The 19187-nt window shown below is 42.3% G+C and overlaps 1 protein-coding gene across 7 annotated transcripts in view; it reads right to left on the bottom strand.

The window, feature by feature from the left end:
* Positions 1–19187, bottom strand: part of TPO (thyroid peroxidase) — a 105705-nt gene that overhangs the window by 53817 nt on the left and 32701 nt on the right. For 6 of the 7 annotated variants that reach the window (XM_081189057.1, XM_081189061.1, XM_081189059.1 and 3 more), the window contains exons 1-7: positions 17452–17612; positions 14474–14567; positions 12523–12607; positions 8197–8366; positions 7303–7435; positions 4919–5048; positions 3577–3783 (exon numbers count right to left, since the gene is read on the bottom strand). In XM_081189057.1, coding sequence (XP_081045183.1) covers positions 3577–3783; positions 4919–5048; positions 7303–7435; positions 8197–8366; positions 12523–12607; positions 14474–14567; positions 17452–17583 — 951 coding nt within the window. In that variant the 5' untranslated portion in view covers positions 17584–17612. Of the gene's footprint in view, positions 1–3576; positions 3784–4918; positions 5049–7302; positions 7436–8196; positions 8367–12522; positions 12608–14473; positions 14568–17451; positions 17613–19187 lie in introns of those variants that run through there. The other variant, XM_081189058.1, reaches the window with a different exon arrangement.

Below are 19187 nucleotides of genomic sequence, written 5' to 3'. Positions count from 1 at the left end.
TGCGCTGCCGGAGCACAATTTCTGTTCTCATCCTGAAGCAAAGTTCTTAACCTGAGGTACTATTTCTGGGTTAACGGAGTCTGTAACCTGAAGCGTATGTAACCTGAAGCGTATTTAACCCAAGGTACCACTGTAGAATAATAATAATAAGAAGAATCATCTGACATAGACTCCTCTCTAAGCTATCTGGCATAGTAAAGTTTTTTACCAGCAATAAACATTCTCACTATACTTACAAAAAAAGTATTAAAACAACTGTTTAAAAATTGGAAATGGGAAACAACAGTAGATTCTCAAAATGCATAGGCAATCAAAGTTTCCAGGCAATTTTAAAACCTAAGATGAAAGGAAGAAAGACAAATATCAGGACGGCGAGGGTGCCACACCTGACACCAGCAGAGGCACCATCAATTGCTGACTGACATCCCTGTGGAAGGAACCTCAAACAGTGAGTTTTGCCTGACTGCAAAAAGCCCTCAGGGTGAGCTTCCAGGAGCGAGTCTTGTGTATTACTGTAGCCAACTATAACCTAGGAATTCCCCCCCCCCATCTGTTTTAAATAAATGTTTGTTTGCTACTTTTTGAAGGGTGAAAAGGGCAACACTTTGGTTTGGAAGAATGCCCATTTTCCAGCTCCATAATTTCACAGCGTCCACTGATGGGGGAAACAAGTACAAAACAAAACAATCTTTAGATATTCTGAAACTGTACCGTTAACAGGATGCAGTTCTGTAGCTCATTTCCCAAGTGGAGCGCTTGACGTGGTACTTTCATCTGCCAGAATGTGTGCTATGGAAGAGCATGATGATATTCCACAGGAAGAAGTAAGTCCAGGATAATAAAAAATATCTCTCTATGGAGCCCTCTTGTTTGAAGAAGCAGCAAAACAAAACCTAGCCAGGATAACTCTCTCCTTGACAATTCTTATTCTGCAAAATACCCTCGGTGGCATTTCAAAAACATGGCCAGAGAAGCACATTGCAAATAAGTACTTATTTACCAATTTGCAAGAAGCTTGCCAGATAATATCACCTTAATTCCACACACGCCTTTAGCTCAATCAAATGAATGAAACAAAGATCTAGATCAGAAATGTCAGAGTAACTCCAAGTGTGAGAGTTTGCATTTTTGTCTGGTCCATCCCTGCTGTCGCAGTAAAACCTAGGTCTGATCAAAATGTTCTTAAAAAGTATTCAGTTTCAACTAAAAGTAAACTAAACAAACTAAATGGCTCAGTTCATAAGGCTACAGCTCAAGTCATCCCTGGCCACTTGCCATAGGAAAGGAGGACCTCATATTGACCACCACTACATCGTGTTCTTTGATTCTTCAACAGTTAATTCCAGTTCATATGAACATAAGAAGACACCTGCTGGATCAGGCCAAAGGCCCATTAGTTTAAAATCCTGTTCTAACAGTGGCCAACCAGATGCTTACGAGAGAGGAACCCCCAAGCAGGGCCCGACTTGTGATTCCCAGGTGGTACATAGTTGCTATTGAAAGCCTCCTTGAAATTGTCTAATCCTCTTTCAAAGCCTCCTTGAATTTGTCTAGTGGCCATCACCTCCTCTTGTGGAAGCAAACTCCGCACAGATTGCTGTTGGCTCGCTGCACAGCGTTTAAGATTTCACAGAGTGATTTTGGATTGGAAGGGAAAACTAGCCCATGCTCCTAGCTGTTAGGTGCAATGGGATAAGAGATGGAGAAGCAACTGTCACCTTCCTACCCCTGTTCCCAATAGAAATCCTAAACTGTAGAAGCAACTTTGCTTGTAGGTTGTAAAGGATGGGTCCCTAACTGCTATGCCAGATCTGTTGAGTATGTTCACGTTCTTCGCAAGGGCCCGTGGTACATCCAGGGTAGGTTTCTTGTCCTTGTCCATCCTAAGCAGTATCAGGTTTCTGTTGCTTCTGAAATAGCTATATAAATGGGAGTCTCAGTAGGTGCACCTCCTGGTTCAAAGGGATTATAATTTGGCCTTTAAATTTAGGCAATATTCTGTGTTGTTCTTGACTTGCATTATACAGAAGGGGAAATTTAAAATGGAGTAAGAATTTTAATTAACGGGAAAGACTTCATGTCAAAACAAACAATGACTAGCAGGAATGAATAATCTGGCAATGGGGAGGCTTGCTATAGTGAAGGCACTGTAAGGGGACTATTAAGCCAGCGAAGGAGTAACTGAACACAATTCTTTGCTTAAGAGCTTTTGTATTCTTCAGGGGAAGGTGCTAATCAGTAGAAAGTATCTTCCAAAGGTGCCTTCTGCTTTTCAAGCAGTTTTTGCCAGGAGAAAGAGGAGAAGGAGGAAAAAAATCTCCCACAGAACAGCAAATTATTGCATTCATTAATTCTAGGGATCAAACTGCTTTTGACAAACACACATTTTCAAGGATAGAAAGCTCATACTAAAAACATGCAGCAGAATTACAGACTCATATATATTCGTACTTTTCCGTGCCTAACACCCCCCCTCCCCGTGTATAAGATGCCCCTATTTTGGGGGACAAAAAAAATAAGAAAATGGGGGAGATTGCCTAGGGTTGTTGAGCTTTGGGGGGGGGGGTTTGCCAAAAAACACTCACCCGCCAGACCTACTCTAACACTCGTGTGTGTCGCAACAGCCTGTTATCATCTGTGCCCTCACTGGCAGAAGCAGCCAATTGCCTGCCCAATTACCGCAGCAACAGGCAATCAACACCACCCCTTGATGCAGCCACCAGTAACATGCTGCTGACAGCCTCCGGCTTGCAGCATTAACCAATCCCACGTCCCCCCTATGCACTATCTGTGTATAATTTGAACATAATTTTAGAGTATAAAAACCTAGTCTTATACAAGGAAAAGTATGGTATCTGCTTTCCATGCATAATGTCTCGTGTTCAGTCCCTGGCATCTCCAGGCAGTGCCCGAAACACTGGAAAGTCACTGGTCCACAGTCACTCTAAAATAATAATAATAATAGCCCTTCATAGCAATACATATGGACATAAGGATGTTTTTCTTAGAGCACAACAAGTATCAAGAACAGCTGTGGCTCAGTGGTAGAAGCATCTGCTTTGCATGCAGGAAGTCCCACATTCAATTCCCAGCATCTCCAGGGAGGGATGGTCAAGAACCACTGTCTAAAATCTTGGAGGCCTACTGCCAGTCGGTGTATACAATAGTGACTTCATTATTGGGTTTGTTCCTATGGAATAGCGTACCTGTAATGCTAAATTATTGTGGCCAACAAAAACTAATTGAAAAAGGAACTCAAAGTTTGGGAATTTTGATAACACTCTGAAAATCAGTTCATCCCCTGTGAAATAATGGCTTTCTAGATTTTGTGTTTCGCTGTCTTTGCCCTCATAGGAAAATTTAAACTGAATGACAACCTTTAAAACAGAATTATTTGTTTCTATTTTCCTTACTGGAATGAAAAACTTGATGCAGAAGACCATAGTAATCCCCCCTCCCATCCTGATAAAACTCTTGGTTTAGCAACAAAATATAAACATGGCCTTATTTATTCTCTCATATTTTAACTACTTGTATCAACCATTATATTTTAAAGAAAACAAACCGAAAGGATACCTGTATTGGAAAACATGGACTCCTGTTTTCACAGGTCCGTTGGCAGTCTGCTTCTCCCAGAAAGGAAAGTCGATTTACACTCTGTGGCGTAAATGCAAGGTCATGACTTATGTATTGCCCCCACACAGTGATCATATCAGAATGTCGCTCATCTTCAGTAACAGCCTCATTAGATACCTCGATAATGTTTCTTGTCACTTCACGCACCTGGAGAAAAAGAGTTAACTGAGTTGGCACATGAGACACTATTTACTTTTCATTCAATAGCCAAAGGAGGTGAAAGCAACCAAGAACATACCACTTTAGCCAAAATAATGTAAGTCACAAAGTTGTTCTATTGTTAAACATGTACAACTTAAACTTAACACACACACACACACACACCCTCTCTCTCTTGGCAAAGTTGTTTTGAGGCAGGGATAGGGAAACTGCAGCTCTCTGTATTGTTGGAAACCAATCAGCCTCAGTCAGCCTAGTCAACGGTGTGGAATGATGGGAGTTATAGTTCAGTAATATCTGAAGAGCCATAGGTTTCTCAGTCCTGCTCTAAGCGGTAAATGAGAAACCATAGGTGCCAATTCCCTGGGGCCCTGGGTGCTCGAGCGCCCACAAATTCCCCATGAAGGGGCCAGGCACCCACAAATTTCACTGCCAGGGCCACACATGCTGCACGGCACCCGCAGCCACGGTCACAGGGCCAAGCTGCCACAAGAAGCTTGTCTCTAATCATTTTTAGGTAAAGGTAAAGGGACCCCTGACCATTAGGTCCAGTCGCAGACGACTCTGGGGTTGCGCGCTCATCTTGCTCTATAGACCGAGGGAGCCGGCGTTTGTCCGCAGACAGCTTCTGGGTCATGTGGCCAGCATGACTAAGCCACTTCTGGCGAACCAGAGCAACGCATGGAAACACCATTTACCTTCCCGGCGGAGCGGTACCTATTTATCTACTTGCACTTTGAAGTCCTTTTGAACTACTTGGTGGGCAGGAGCTGGGACCGAACAATGGGAGCTCACCTCGTCACGGGGTTTCGAACTGCCGACCTTCCGATCGGCAAGCCCTAGGCTCTGTGGTTTACACCACAGCACCACCCGCATCCTCCTAATCATCTTTAGGCAGAAACAAAGGACCTTATTGTGTGGTATCTACATTAGTGCTGCTATCCTGTGCGAGTCTGCTTAGAAGCAAGTCTCATTTGTTACTGTTTAGTGGGTAGGTTTTATTTTTTCCTTCATCACATTCTCTCTTGTGCTGTTGTTCTATGCCTGGAAACTTTGTTGATGCACGGTATAGAAATCTCTTATTAAAAAAATACACATTTTAATGATTTCACAGAGTACCAACCGATGGCAATGGAAATCCATTATGTAGGAAACCGTAATTCCATCCTTTAGGCTGACTTAGTCCATCTTCATAAACTGGAGGAAGCCATCTAGCCAGAGCTGTGTTGGAGGCTCCCCATCTAGGATGCTCCCTATGCAATTAAAATGTTTTAGAATACATTTTGATATAACCAGCAACATTAACTGCAGCAGGCATGTGGGCAAATATTCAAAATCTAAGAGTTCAATTCAGCGACAGATTTATGAAAAGCAATCATATGCAACTCCTCAAGCTTGAGATAAGTATGGAACAAGTTTAAGGTCAGCTATCCCCCTGCAAAACTTTTTTATAGCTGGAGGCTGTGGCCAGGATCCAAAGTGCCATGGAACAAATTCCACTTTCTCAATGGAGCTTTGAACTTGTGGGTATCAAACAGGCAACACTCCATACCACGAGATATACCTCTCTTGAATCTGGAGGGGATTTTCAAAGGAATTTGCAGCATGGGATAAGGAAAGGGGAAGGGGAGAAGTCAAACATTTTGCCTGGCATGCCCAAGTCCTTCAACACTCCTGAAGTAGTAACTCTTTGGATCCTGGCCTGTAAACACAACTCATGTTATTATGACCTCTTAGAATGTGGCTCAAGAGCAAGAAAGAAAACTAAGATCTCAAGGAAATCACCCAAAGCCATGTGATTATTGGGAATAAGGAAGGAAAGAGGTTGAAAAAGATAAGAAGTTTTCATGTTGAATGTTGGGCAATTTCATGTCCGTGCACACTCAACTGCATGGGTTTAGTGGGCTATGGCAAGCCCTTTGCTATTTTCAGAGCTCCCCAAACCCGGGGGCAATTGATTCTTTCTTTGTGCAAAAAGCACAGGTGAGAGCACAAAGTCCCAAGTAAGCTTCTCTGAGTGCCCCAAACAGCTTTCTCAATCTCTTTCTCTCCAGATGTTTTGTAGTGGAGCTGTCACAATCCCTTGCCACTGCCCACGCTAGCTGGGGCAGATGGGAGTGGCAGACCAACAACTTCTGGAGCTTCGGAAGGCTGCTCTAAAGAATGAGCAAGAAATGATGATGATAGGAAGAAGAACAGATATTTACTGGAGCACCAAACAAAAAAGACTGTTCCTTCCATATAGGAGTCCCTGCAAGGTGCAACTGTAGAGAAAGACACAGATGATCTACACGAAGTTAGTCATACACTTGTTTCTGTAGGGACACTTAACAGGAACAATTATTTTAGTAATACTTCATTGATCTTCAGTATACAAAGGGGCTCAATTTGCAAAGCAATGTGGGACAGTAATACATTTAATTAACTGCGATAATTCACATTTGAAGGTTGACGTACGCCTTAATAAAGCATTCAGATTAGTTACAGCTGATTTGTCTTTATTGAAATGGCATAAAATACTGCACATAGTGCTATTTCACTCAATTAAAAGTAATGATATGTTAATTTAACAGCTTAACCAGTGATTTTCTTCCTGATTGCTTTAATATTTTAGCAGATCACTGGAATGTTACTGGGGTAAGAAACCTTTCTTTTCAAAAGTGGTGGGGAGGCAAACAGAACTGAAAGCACATTCTGTGTCCTTGTGGATTTGTTCCCTCAGCTGAAATAAATGGGAAAACCCGAATCTTCAGCAACATGAGAAAAAGTGCTGTGTTCAAGGAAGAATGCACAGAAATATCCATAGTGAAGTGTAGGGTACATTTTTTTGACACAGTCCATCATCCGCCAAGGGCAACCTGTGTTCATATAAAGTGTGAATGCAAATCTACACTTTATATATTTCTTTATATGCAAGGTTGCTTAATCTAACTACAGTGGTACCTTGGTTTACGAACTTAATCCATTCTGGAAGTCCGTTCTTAAACCAAAGAGTGCTTTCCCATAGCAGCAGGGGACTCAATTTACACTCAACAGGAAGTGGAACATGTTCTGTTTCCAAGGCAAAGTTCACAAACCAAAACACCTACTTCCGGGTATGCAGCATTCTTAATCCAAGTTGTTCATAAACTAAGCTGTTCTTAAACCAAAGTACCACTGTATATCTTAATACCGAGCTGCCAGATAACATTAAAGCACTTACTGGGGCTCCCCAAAGATGGTTCAGGGTTTAAATGATACTGCACATTCCCACAAACATCTACAGCCAACAGATGCATCCATAATGGGCTAAACAGCAAACATTTATCCATAATCACAAGTAACTGCTACAACTACATTTTTCAAACGAGCTTGTAAAAAATTCTAAGGCTTCGCAAATGAAGCAAATCCAGAGAGTTTCAATGTGAAAGTATGTATGGAAGCCCGAGGAAAAACAAGGGAGGCCAGCCTGTTTTGCACTACAAGGGGGAGCGTCAACATAATTATACTTCTTGCTGTAAGATTTACCTGTTTTGGCAAGCTCCGGTGATATGTCTGTATTTCCTGGTCATACAATTGTCTGGGCATTTTGGTGGCAGCATGTAAGGCAGACATCCAGATACATTGGTAATCATCATGAGAACATCAGCAGGTAACACATCTGCAAATTAAAAACACGGCTTCACTCTTTGTGCACAGCATTTGACTACCATTCATTATCTGTGGAATGCTCTCCCCAGCAATACCTGCCTGGCACCTTCTTTGACATATTTTTGTTGCCACAGAAAATCTAATCTTTTCCCCAATGTTTTTGATAGACTACATTGTTTTGTTGCTAGTATGCTGCCTAAACTTCCTGTGTCTGTTTTGGAAGTTGTTTTATTCTCTTTTTAATGGTAGAATATTAATGTTTTAAAATGTTGTCTCTCGAAAGGCTTTAGGTAACAACTTAAATTAATAATACTTCAATTACTGGTGCAGCACCATTCAAAATACTGATGCAAGAATCACAGTACACACCCACCCACAGAGTTTGAATGCCAGTTGCATGCTTGCAATAAAATGCAAATATTTTTCTTAAGTGCTTATTGTTTTTTTTTAAATGTCCAGAAACATTAGTAAACTGTATACTCAAGCCAAACAAAAAGAAACATTTTAAAGCATTCCTGAGATGAACTTCGCATCAGGATCTCAGACATTGATACAAGTGTTCTTTGTTATTTGGAGTATCTGAATTTCTTCCCCGAAGCACAAAAAGCGGCCTCTTTTCAATTGTGTTCAATTGTGTGCACAGCCCAGATATGAATTTAAGTTCTACCTGCAGCAAAATAAGACTAGAATGAAGTCAATACTGCTTTAATCTAAGAAGCACAACCCTTAAGCAGCCACAAGGGATCCTTGTGAGCATCTGCCTGTGCTTACCACTTGGAAGCAATGAACGTTTATGCTTCTGGTGAAGTTTTCCTTTCAAAACCTGCACCGAAGCTTCCATGCTTTCGGCCGCTTGAGAGATATCTTGAGTCTCTTGATATGAATATTTGGAAAATGCCAAAAACTGTGAAGGAGCCATTGTATCATGTCTTTCGAGAAGCCTACACAAGAAAGAAATAATGGTGATTTAAAAAACCCTTTAATTATGCTGTCATCTCTTAGGATTTTCATGGGTGTGCTTACTTCTCCATCATTGTTTCTCTTTGTGGGTATTTTAAATATAATTTTTTCTCTCTGTTCAAGCACATTCCTGGCCTTTTAGACTCAAGAGTTCTATTTCTACTTCAGTCTGTGCTTCCTATCATAGACTGCAAAAGCTGTTCATGGTATATTTATTGTACACATTTATTATACTCTGCTTAACATACATAATCCAAGAACTCACAAATGGTGGAAAATGTTTTAATTTGCTGGAAGCCACCAAGAGTAGCTGGGGCAACCCAGTGAGATGGATAGCAAAAATCTATTTATTATTATTATTAAATCCACAATTTGGTTCAATTAATTAAATCTGAGAACAGTTAGATATGCGAGACACTGGACATTACATAGAAACAGTATTTCTAGAGGGACTTTTGTGCCAGTAATGATTGGCAGTGTTAATGTTAATTGTAAACAAATGTGTTTCAACCCCTTTTACATTGGGGGGGGGGACCCAGTAAAAATAATGCAATCTGGAAGAAAAACTACAAAAGAAATCTATTTCCCTATTAGGATTCAAGTTCAAGCTGAGGTCACAAATGAAACTTGTTCACTCAGCGCAAGTTCTTCCAAAACTTAGTTCATTAAATCAGCAAACATAACCCTGAAATCCTTTCTATGGAATGATTAAGAGCTTCCCAATCTGAAACTGGATGAGAAACTGCCTCTTCAACCCAGGAGTGCTTTTTCATCCTCAAGGGCAGTGCTGAAACTAATTTGTATTGTACTGCCTCTTGCTTCAGTTATTTGCGAGCTAAACATTTGGGTTTTCACAGTGCTGTGCACCCTGTTACTTTCTGAAGATCAAATCTGAAATATGCACTTTCTCCTTCCTTCATTGTTTCCTATTCTGCCGCCCCCCGCCCTTTCATAGTTTCAAAGTTCTTGGTCTCAATGCACCACTGATGCTTCAAAATCAAGGATTATTAAACTTTAGTAAAGAACACCCCTTCAGGGCACGAATTAACATTGTTCAGCATGCTCTCCCCAAACATTGCTGAGAATTTGGAACACACTCTCAGGTTACAAAATTAATGATTTGTAGATTACTTAAAACAGTGCAAATTTCTATTTTCATTCACGCAATTTAGTGAATGTTCAGTGCAATGTTTTTTGCTGCTCCCACACAGCTGTGATATTAAGTTTACACCTGTACATACCTCTGTTAGAAAAATTTCAAGGTATAGCAGACACACTCTCCACAGAAAACCAACCCTTCACCCTTCAAATTTTAGGAAATATTCCTTGAGAAAATTACACATTATTTTAGCGCACACAACAATCCCAAAAGCAACCTTGGCCCTTCTAATTACTCAAGTATTTCCTCTGCAGAAGGAAATATCTTGGAGAAACCTTTCCCAGTAGGTCTTTTCACTTACAAATCCTGTCTTAAGGGCACATTTTGTGTATGAATAAGGTGTGCCTGTAAGAACTACAGTATTTACCATCTCAAAAGAATGGCCAGGCTGCCCAGGTAATGCAATCAGCAAAACATTATTAGGTACCTTGACAGACAGGAAAGAGCCACTCTCAATTTTTTGTTGTAGACCACTTACTTATGTGATCTATTTCACTCAATGGATCATCACCTTGTTGTGGTGAGTGGGTTTGCACATTGCTATGACCCTTGTGAGGGTCATGGGTGGCGCTGTGGTCTAAACCACTGAGCCTAGGGCTTGCTGATTGGAAGGTCAGTGGTTTGAATCCCCGCGATGGGGTGAATTCCCATTGCTCGGTCCCAGCTTCTGCCAGCCTAGAGTTAGAAAGCACGTCAAAGTGCAAGTAGATAAATACGTACCACTCCGGCGGGAAGGTAAACGGCGTTTCCATGCGCTGCTCTGGTTTTGCCAGAAGCGGCTTAGTCATGCTGGCCACATGACCTGGAAAACTGTTTGCAGACAAATGTCGGCTCCCTCAGCCAGTAAAGCGAGATGAGCGCTGCAACCCCAGAGTCTTTTGCGGCTGGACTTAACTGTCAGGGGTCCTTTACCTTTACCTTTTATGACCCTTGTGAGTGAAGCCATTGGGAGTCTCGTACTCCCAACAGGGTCACCCAAGGCAGTAAGGTCATAGGGGAGGAAGCTAGGCAAAGAATGGTCCAAAAAGTCCTCAATGGCAGAACAGGTGGAAAATAACAAGCGGTATGTTACGACGGCTATGAAGGCAGATGAAGGATGCAGCAGATAAGAATCCACCGGTTGTCATGATACTCATGCCATTGGAATAGAGCTTTACTGCTTATGAAAAGCTTGGCCTATCGCTCAACATTCAAAAAACTAAAGTGTTGCACCAAAAAGCACAAAACAACCTTTCTGCAATGCCATAAATCCAGTTCAATGGTGTAACGTTGGAAAGTGTCAATCACTTCTCCTACCTGGGCAGTTATATTTCCACAAGAGCCGCCATTGATGCTGAAATCCAGCATCGCCTGAGATCTGCAAGTGCAGCTTTCTCCCGACTGAACTGCGGAGTGTTTGAGGACTGGGACATTTGCAGGGGAGCCAAAATGCTTGTTTACAAGGCTATTGTACTACCAGCCTTACAGTATGCCTGTGAAACATGGACCACTTATAAATACCATCTTCAACTCCTTGAAAGATTCCATCAACGGTGTCCCCCAAAAATGTTACACATCACTTGGGAAGACAGGTGAACTAATGCCAGTGTACTGGAAGAAGCAAAGATCACCGGTGTTGAAGAAATGATTCTTCAACATCGACTTAGCTGGACTGGTCATGTTGTTTGGATGCCTGATTGTCTTCCAAAGCAACTACTCTATTCTGAACTTAAAAATGGAAAGCTGGTGGTCAGCAAGAGGTTTAAAGACTCTCTCAAGGCAAATCTTTAAAAATGTAGTATGAACACTGACAATTGGGAAACAATGGCCTGCGAGTGCTCCAATTGGAGAACAGCCTTTACCAAAGGTGTCATGGACTTTGAAGACTCTCGAACTCAGGACAAAAGGGAGAAACGTGCCAAGAGGAAGGCACATTTGGCAAACCCTCACCAAGAACAACTCCCACCCAGAAACCTATGTCCCCACTGTGGAAGGATGTGTGGATCCAGAATTGGCCTCTACAGTCACTTAAGGACTCACTGTTAAGACCATGTTCATGGAAGACAATCTCACTCAGCTACGAGTGATTGCCCAAGACGTTGTGATGTATGTATGATGCTTTTAGGGTGGTCTTTGACCAAGGGGTTGGGCAACATATACAGTCTTTAAAGGGGCTTGTACAATTTTGTTCTGCTTCTGTCTTACCTCCTTGCAAGGAGGGGGGACTCTGTTGCAACAGAAAAATAAAGATCTGTCTTGCTTTTCACTGGAGCTTGCCTCTATCCATTCTTCTCGGACTGATCATGGACTGAGGGGACCCAGAGTCCCTTGGGGAGCTGGGCAGCAAAAGCCCACCCCCAATTTTTCTATACCTCCTCTGAGTGTACAAATAATACGTGGATCCCATTTATTTATATATTGCCTTTAAACCCTGCTTTTCTTCCAGGCATCTCAGTTGGCATGTGTGGTTCTCAACTCTTTTATCCTCACAACAATCCTATGGGATAGGCTAGGCTAAGAAACAGGGACTGGCCCAAGATCATCCAATGAGCTTTAGGCTTTGTACCTGAGTTTCCTCCAGCTCTCCTCTGGAACCCCAACCACAACACAGTTTAATAGTTTGTTATAAGTTATGTGGGCCTTGTTTTGCTTCAAGTTGCAGTTACAAAGTTGGAAGAAGAATTAGAATACTTAACAGAATTTCTTGCCACGAGCATAGATTCTAATCATCCATAAGTTGCTCATTTTCTACCACCCTTGTGGTTTCTGTGCCTGCATGATCTGGAATCAGTGCTTTAATCAGTATAAATCTTTTTCTCCACTTTAAGCCTATTATTGTAATCCAGAGTCCCATATGTAAATCATGATGTGCAGAAGGCTTTTTATTATTATTCTGTCCTGCCTTGATGCAATTGTAAGGTGAATGTAGACAGGAAATTCTGTAAGCAGGACCTGCAAGAGATCACTGAGCAAGGCCAGGCATGAGGTTGCTATCTCACCTTTCTCTTCTTCTGGTTGTTTCTTCACCTTGGATGGAAGTGGTTTCCTGCAGAGTTCTCCTAATTCCATGCTCTTTTGCTTTTCCTATACATGTTTAAAAGAGAGTTACCACAGGACCAAAGCATAATTTGACATAATTTGTAATAGCAATACACAAAAGCATGCAAAATGCCATAAATGGGACAGAGAAGACATCACCTCTCTTCATTTGAGCTATACGACATGCAGGCTCACTTTTGTGAGCTACATCAGGGAACAATGCCTCTTCTGCTTTCCCTTCATGAGGTCATCACCAAAATACAGTACAATGTCCCATTTCAAAATTTACACTGGTTATTGTCAGCAGAGATACCACCAGCAGCAGCTTCCTCCCATTAGTTTGTGGGCGGCCCACCTTTTCTGTAGTGGCTCCCCATTTGCGTGTTTAGACCTTTAAACCTCCCCCTTAAATAAATTCAGACGAGACTCAAATTTTGGTTTGGTTTTTGGCAGAATTTAGGCCACAACTTTATTGATTACAGAAAAGTGAGTGGTTGCATAGGCTCTGGTTCGACTAGCTCCCTGCACCCTTGCAGGCAGTGCTGACCCAGGGCACCAGCAGAGGTCAGCCTAGGGTGAACACCTGGATAAGTGGAAAGTCAGGAACAGGCTATCTCCACCACCCAAATCTCCCCCCGGACTCAGGCACGGGCACAACCCTCTCTCGGGGTTGACCAAACCATTGAGTCCCTGGATTCCTTTAACAGAATACCCTTCACATAGGGATGGCGAGAGTGTTCTCCCATCCCTATCACCTGAACCAGAGCCTATCCACAACCTTACAAGTTGTGACAATTTGCTACACGGCAGGCGAAATCCAAATGACACCAGCCAATCAGCCAAGTGGGGAAAATTCCTGCTGTCAATGACAGATGACACACGACGGCATAGCAAGGTCAAGCGCACAAGCCCTAAAAGTAGGGAGAGGTGGGCGGGTGTTCCAAATGCATAAGCGGAAAGAGGAAGCTCTGGGTCATGTGCATGGGCATAAATAGGTCCCTTGATCCATTTAGCTTGCGTCCCATTGGCCTGATCAAACCCAGCATCAAGGAACCTACCAATTGGGTGTTGTGGCTACCCAATCATACCCACCCACAACACAGGGTTAGGATGCCAGGTCTCACCGCAACACGTGCCCTCTTTAAGGGAGGACCCGATTTGTGGAATGCGCTCTCCAGGGAAGTTCACATGGAGCCTTCATTATATATTTTTAGGCACTAAGCAAAAATGTTCTTCTGCAACCAGGCCTTTGGCTGATTAGTACCTTACAGATTGGGGTGGTGTGTATTTTGTTTTTTGTTTTTGCTGGATACAGCAGGGACTTTTGCAGCAATGGAAACTCCCTAACAGCAGAGCCAGCAATGAGGATCTAGGGCAGGTACCCCCAACCTTTGGCCCTCCAGATGTTTTGGACTACAATTCCCATCATCCCTGACCACTGGTCCTGATAGCTAGGGATCATAGGAATTGTAGGCCAAAACATCTGGAGGGTTGAAGGTTGGGGGTGCCTGATCTAGGGTTTGGAACATTTTGTAAGACTCCTAACTGCTGCAACTAGTGGACCATATCAATACACAATTAGGAATGGGAACCTGATGTTAAGGCTTTCTAAAGATGGAAGTAATAAATGAAGTGTGAATTCCCAAAAGATAGCATGCCATGAGATACAATATAATTTAAAACTACAAATTCAGAACTTTATGGGGACAGAAAAGGTGAATGACTTTTCTTTACCCCAAACAGGGGAATAAAATCCTATAAAAATTCTCAATAAAGTAAACCAAGAGGTTTTTTTTTTAAAAAAAACAATATTAGGGTTCCCCCCCCTCCAAATACATCAAATGATACTTAGGGCATTATGTGTGCCCCTCTTCCCCCTGTATTGTAAAGAATGTTTTCATTTTTACTTACTGAATAAGGCATTCCTGCCCCATTGGACCAAAGCAAGGAAAACAGCCACACTGACCATTGTTATTAAAATTACGAAGAAAATGAATACTCTCATCTGAAAAATAATGAAAGAAGTACAGTGAATGAAACTAGGACTACAGTTTATAAAAGCAGCATATACAGTACATTAGTTTTCTAGCTGTGCACAATTTGACCCTATTTCAGTCTCTTTAAAGATTCAAATAATCAAAAGTTTAACCTTCACCATCCAATCTATGTAAAAATAAATAAAATGAGATACAAAAGTTGAAACAAACTGATTAAAGGTTTTCTTTCAATCAAGTGACATATTTTTGTTAAATTAATAAACAACTTATTTTGCATAGAGTTTAATTAACAAAGGAAAACGGGCACAGAGTGAAATGAGATAGCAGAGGTTTGCTTAAAATAAACATTTCAAATAAAATGCCTCCCATATTCCAATTAAACTTCAAAACAGTACACATAATTACATTATTATGTTTTATTTGCTTTAAAAAAAAACCTTGAAAACTTTCTAGATTGAAATCACTGTAATTCAGAAGAATCACATTAAAGTCAATGCATGTTGTTTGTAGGAAGTTGGTTGTTGGTTGCAGCTGGAGGGGGAAAATGCATATTTTATAGATGAACATAATTTACACTACATAATTAGACCTAAAGGCACATGCTTTTGGAAAAGAGCTTAACCGTGGTTCATATATGCCCTTTCATCATTTGATAACTGCAACATCAACCTCCATATCAGCCTCAACATCAACTTCTATATATGTCTCTGCTATCAGTGATCTAGTACCAAAGACAAAATTTCAAGATCACTTCAATGCTTTTCAGTGGAGCACTCCTATGCCATTATAAATCAACAAGTCTATGGTAACCAGTTCAGGAGTAGAGGAACTACTCAACCCATCTTAAAAGTTTGGTTTTACCTTTGCAATACGCTGATGAAAAATCCTGCATGCATATTTAATTGTCACACTGCTTGTGTGTGTATGATTCGAAAATCCCTGCATGAAATAGTGCCCACAAAAACACACAACAAAGGCAAGTGTTTTTACGTATTTCAAGCTAAAAGTATGGGCTCCAAGAAACAAAAGTTTTAGAATCTGACCTTTTTTTCCTGCTGAAGTTCTGCAGCTGTGTTGTTTATCACTGGCACCAATTCTCCTGAAACACTACAGTGAAATGCTTTCCAAGGCTCCAGCCTTCAGTATAAACTTGCTCTATGCACGAATAAGCCTGCCAGTCTTCAGTATGAACTAGCTGTATACTTCTGCTCAAGTCCTGCTTTGTAGGCTTTTCATGGGTATCTGGTTTGGCCACTGTGAGAAATGGATGCTGGACTACATCACTCTTGGCCTGGTGCAGAAGGGCTATTCTTACGTTCTTACTGAAAGTGATTTGATGCACTGCCATTGGCCCATCTTTTTTTATTTTTGCGCCTATAAAGCAGCATTTCATCTTCATGGTTTGCGATCCAATAATGGGTTTATTCTACTCCAGTAATATTGCATGGCCCACTTCCTTTTAGTTTGGAATTCTGGAGTTTCAGATTTTTGGACTACATTTTAACCTGAGATGTATTTGCAGAGGAGCAGGCAAGGTGGTTGGCTCAGGGCCACAAGTACTGAGAGTGGCATTTGAATCACCGTTGGTTGGGTGCCCCATGTGCCATCTATTATGTACTGATGTTCTCACCATGGGCCAGCAGGGGGATACTGTAGATAGTTTTCACTCAGGTCCACATATGCAAATAAGGAATTGAAAGTGACGTTCAGTGATTGGATAGTTACAGAAAGTTGTTACTGTTGCATTGTAGTGGCAACAGGCTGGCTGAACCCTTCAGTTCAGTTCTGTTCTGGCCTGTGAATAAACAAGAGCTGTTTGAAGAATCGCTGTGTTGTCTGATATGTTCACCCACAACTTAACACCACCCACAGTAGCTGCCCCAGTGTGAGCTGTGTGAAGGGGGCCTCTGCATGGCAGCAGTGAAGGAATTCCCTTCATCCCACAGGACGATTAAACCCTCCTGCTCCTGGTTGGGCACTAGAGAGGGAGGAGATGCAGCATTTAACATCCTGACCAGATGTTTAATTAGAGTTTAGCCCTGCCCTACAAGTTGATGAAGGACTGGATCTGGGGTAGGGCAGTGGTTACCAAGTCACCCTGGATTCCGTTGGGGGAGGATGGGAGAGGATGTGCATATGAGTGTGTGAATAGCAAATTGCTGCAGGAACGTGGAGAAGTGAATTACAAATTGGAAACATTGAAAGAAATGGAATTGCTAGGTCCTTCTATCCCTATCTAGAAGCCCATGGCAAATGATACTATGCAGCATAAAGTGATTGGATGCACAAAAGCTTACTCCTTTTGGAATAAAAAAATTGTCCAGACCCATAATTCTGATTCAAAGCTTTAACAAGAAGACCTTCTTCAAAACAGGTACAAAAATAGTCAATGATACATCCTGAATAATTCCACAAAGCATATGCTTTATCCAAGCATAGATTCTTCTTCTTAAATATATAACAAAATTAGAATCAGAGCAAAAAGCAAAGTGTGCTGTGAACCACGGGGTACCTGGTGGCAAGTCCAGCTGGTGTACACAATCCCAAGGTGGATACTAGTGTGTAATCCAGCAGGTCAACGGGTCCAAAGTCCAGTCAGGTCAGATCCCTGCCTTTACAGCCAATCCAGGGGTCAGGGCACCTGGAAGTCAGTCCCGCACAAGCACAGTTTCCAAGAGCTCCCCGGAGCAGCCAAGCCATGGTTCAACCAATATAGGAAGTTGAGCAGACCCAGCACTTCACCTCTGCTCCCCTTTTACACCTTGCATGCTGATTGCAGAATCTGGGCTTGACGAGGCAGGTGACCCTCACCTGTCCTGAGCATACTCCAGCTGACGAATCACACACCTCCTTCCCGAGCTAACGAGCTCCACCTGAGCTGAGGGCCCTTACCTGCCTCAGCCTCCTACAGCATATCTCCTGCTGCTCCTTACATCTCAGAGCCAGCCATGTTTGTGGAGACAGGGGCTCCTCTGGCTCTGGTAATGGGTCCTGCTGCTCTGCCTCCTGTGCACTGACCTCCATCCCCTCACCATCATCTGTCACCCTGTGAGTACTGCCTTTTCCGTCCCGTTTTTGCCCTGGTATGTCCCAGTCCCTTGCCAGGATTCTCTTCCTCCTCCCCATTGTCCTGCCAGTTGATGACACTGGGGAGGAGAAAGCAGGAACCTTCAGTGGCAGAGGTAGTGCTGGTTGGCTGCCATAGCGGTTGTTTGGCAACAGGTCATGAGGCCTGGCAGGGATGTATTTTGGGAGGCAGAGTTCGGGAGCTGAGGTAGGGAAATGGTTCCCAAATCAGCCTAGATTAGGTTGGGGCAGAATGGGGGATATTATGCATAGGCATAAAAATAATGCAATGCATTGTATTAGGGCGGATTGCTTGAATAACTGTGTACATTAATCAAAACTGCTGATGAGCATGTATGCCTGTATCACAAATTGCTGCAGAAATGTGGAGAACTGAATTTCAAATTGGAAAAAATGAACAAATGAAATAACTGAAATTGACAGGCCCTTCCCAGAAGCCCATGGCAGATTGCGCAGCATGAAGCAATCGGATGCATAAAAGCTGACTCCTTTTGGAACAATAATTGCCCAGACCCATAATTATGATTTAAAACTGTACTAACCAGAACTTCTTCAAAATAGGTACAAAAACAATCAATGATACAGCCAGAATAATTCCATAAAGCATATGCTTATCCAAGCATAGGGTCGTCTTCTTAAATATATAACCTAACTACAATATGAGCAAAAAACAAAGCTTTGTCTCTCCCTTAGCCTGCATCCAGCCTAAGGCTACACAGCTCCTGAAGAGGTGCCATTATCACATCCTTCTCCCAGTGTGCCTGGGAACAAAGAACGAATGAAGATTTGCAAGTTAACTCCTTAATCTAGGGCTGCCACATGTTTGGAATTTCCTGGACATATCCAGGATATGTCCATTGGAAATAGTGTCCGGGAGGTTAAAATGTCTGGGGAAACCCGGGTGTATGGCAACCCATTTTGGAAGTGTTGATTTTTTTTTTTTTTGCTGAATTTCCTTTAAAAAAATATCTCAATCTCTATTTTTCTGAGATTTTGCAACAAACAAACAAACCCTACCTTTATCACATGATCTAACTCAAACGAGAGCTAGCAGAGAACACCAACAGTTAATCATTAACAGTGGCGTAGCGTGGGTTGTCAGCACCCGGGGCAAGGCAAGTAATTTGCGCCCCCTAACCCGTGGATTTTAGCACTCAAGTGCGAGCGCGCCCTCAGATTTTTCCGGTAACACTTGACTTTATAGAATCATAGAATCGTAGAGTCGGAAGGGACCCGATGGTCATCTAGTCCAACCCCCTGTGGTGGTGATGATGATGATACATTTTATTTATACCCCGCCCTCCCCAGCCAGAGCCGGGCTCAGGGCGGCTAACACCGGTAAAATTACAATAGAAACATAATGGGGGGAGGGACCAATTTAAAATACAGGTTAAAATGCAATTTGAAAAGCAGCCTCATTTTAAAAGTAGCCCACAAATCAAAACTGTAAGGGGAGGGAAGACATAAGGGTCCCACTGAGTCCAAACCAAAGGCCAGGTGGAACAGCTCTGTCTTGCAGGCCCTGAGGAAAGATGCAGGAC

This window comes from Podarcis bocagei, assembly GCF_964188305.1.
Source record: "Podarcis bocagei genome assembly, chromosome: 3".
In the NCBI taxonomy this organism is placed as follows: Eukaryota; Metazoa; Chordata; class Lepidosauria; order Squamata; family Lacertidae; genus Podarcis; species Podarcis bocagei.
Note: the sequence above shows the minus strand (reverse complement) of the source record. Positions and strands in the feature narration are given on the sequence as shown.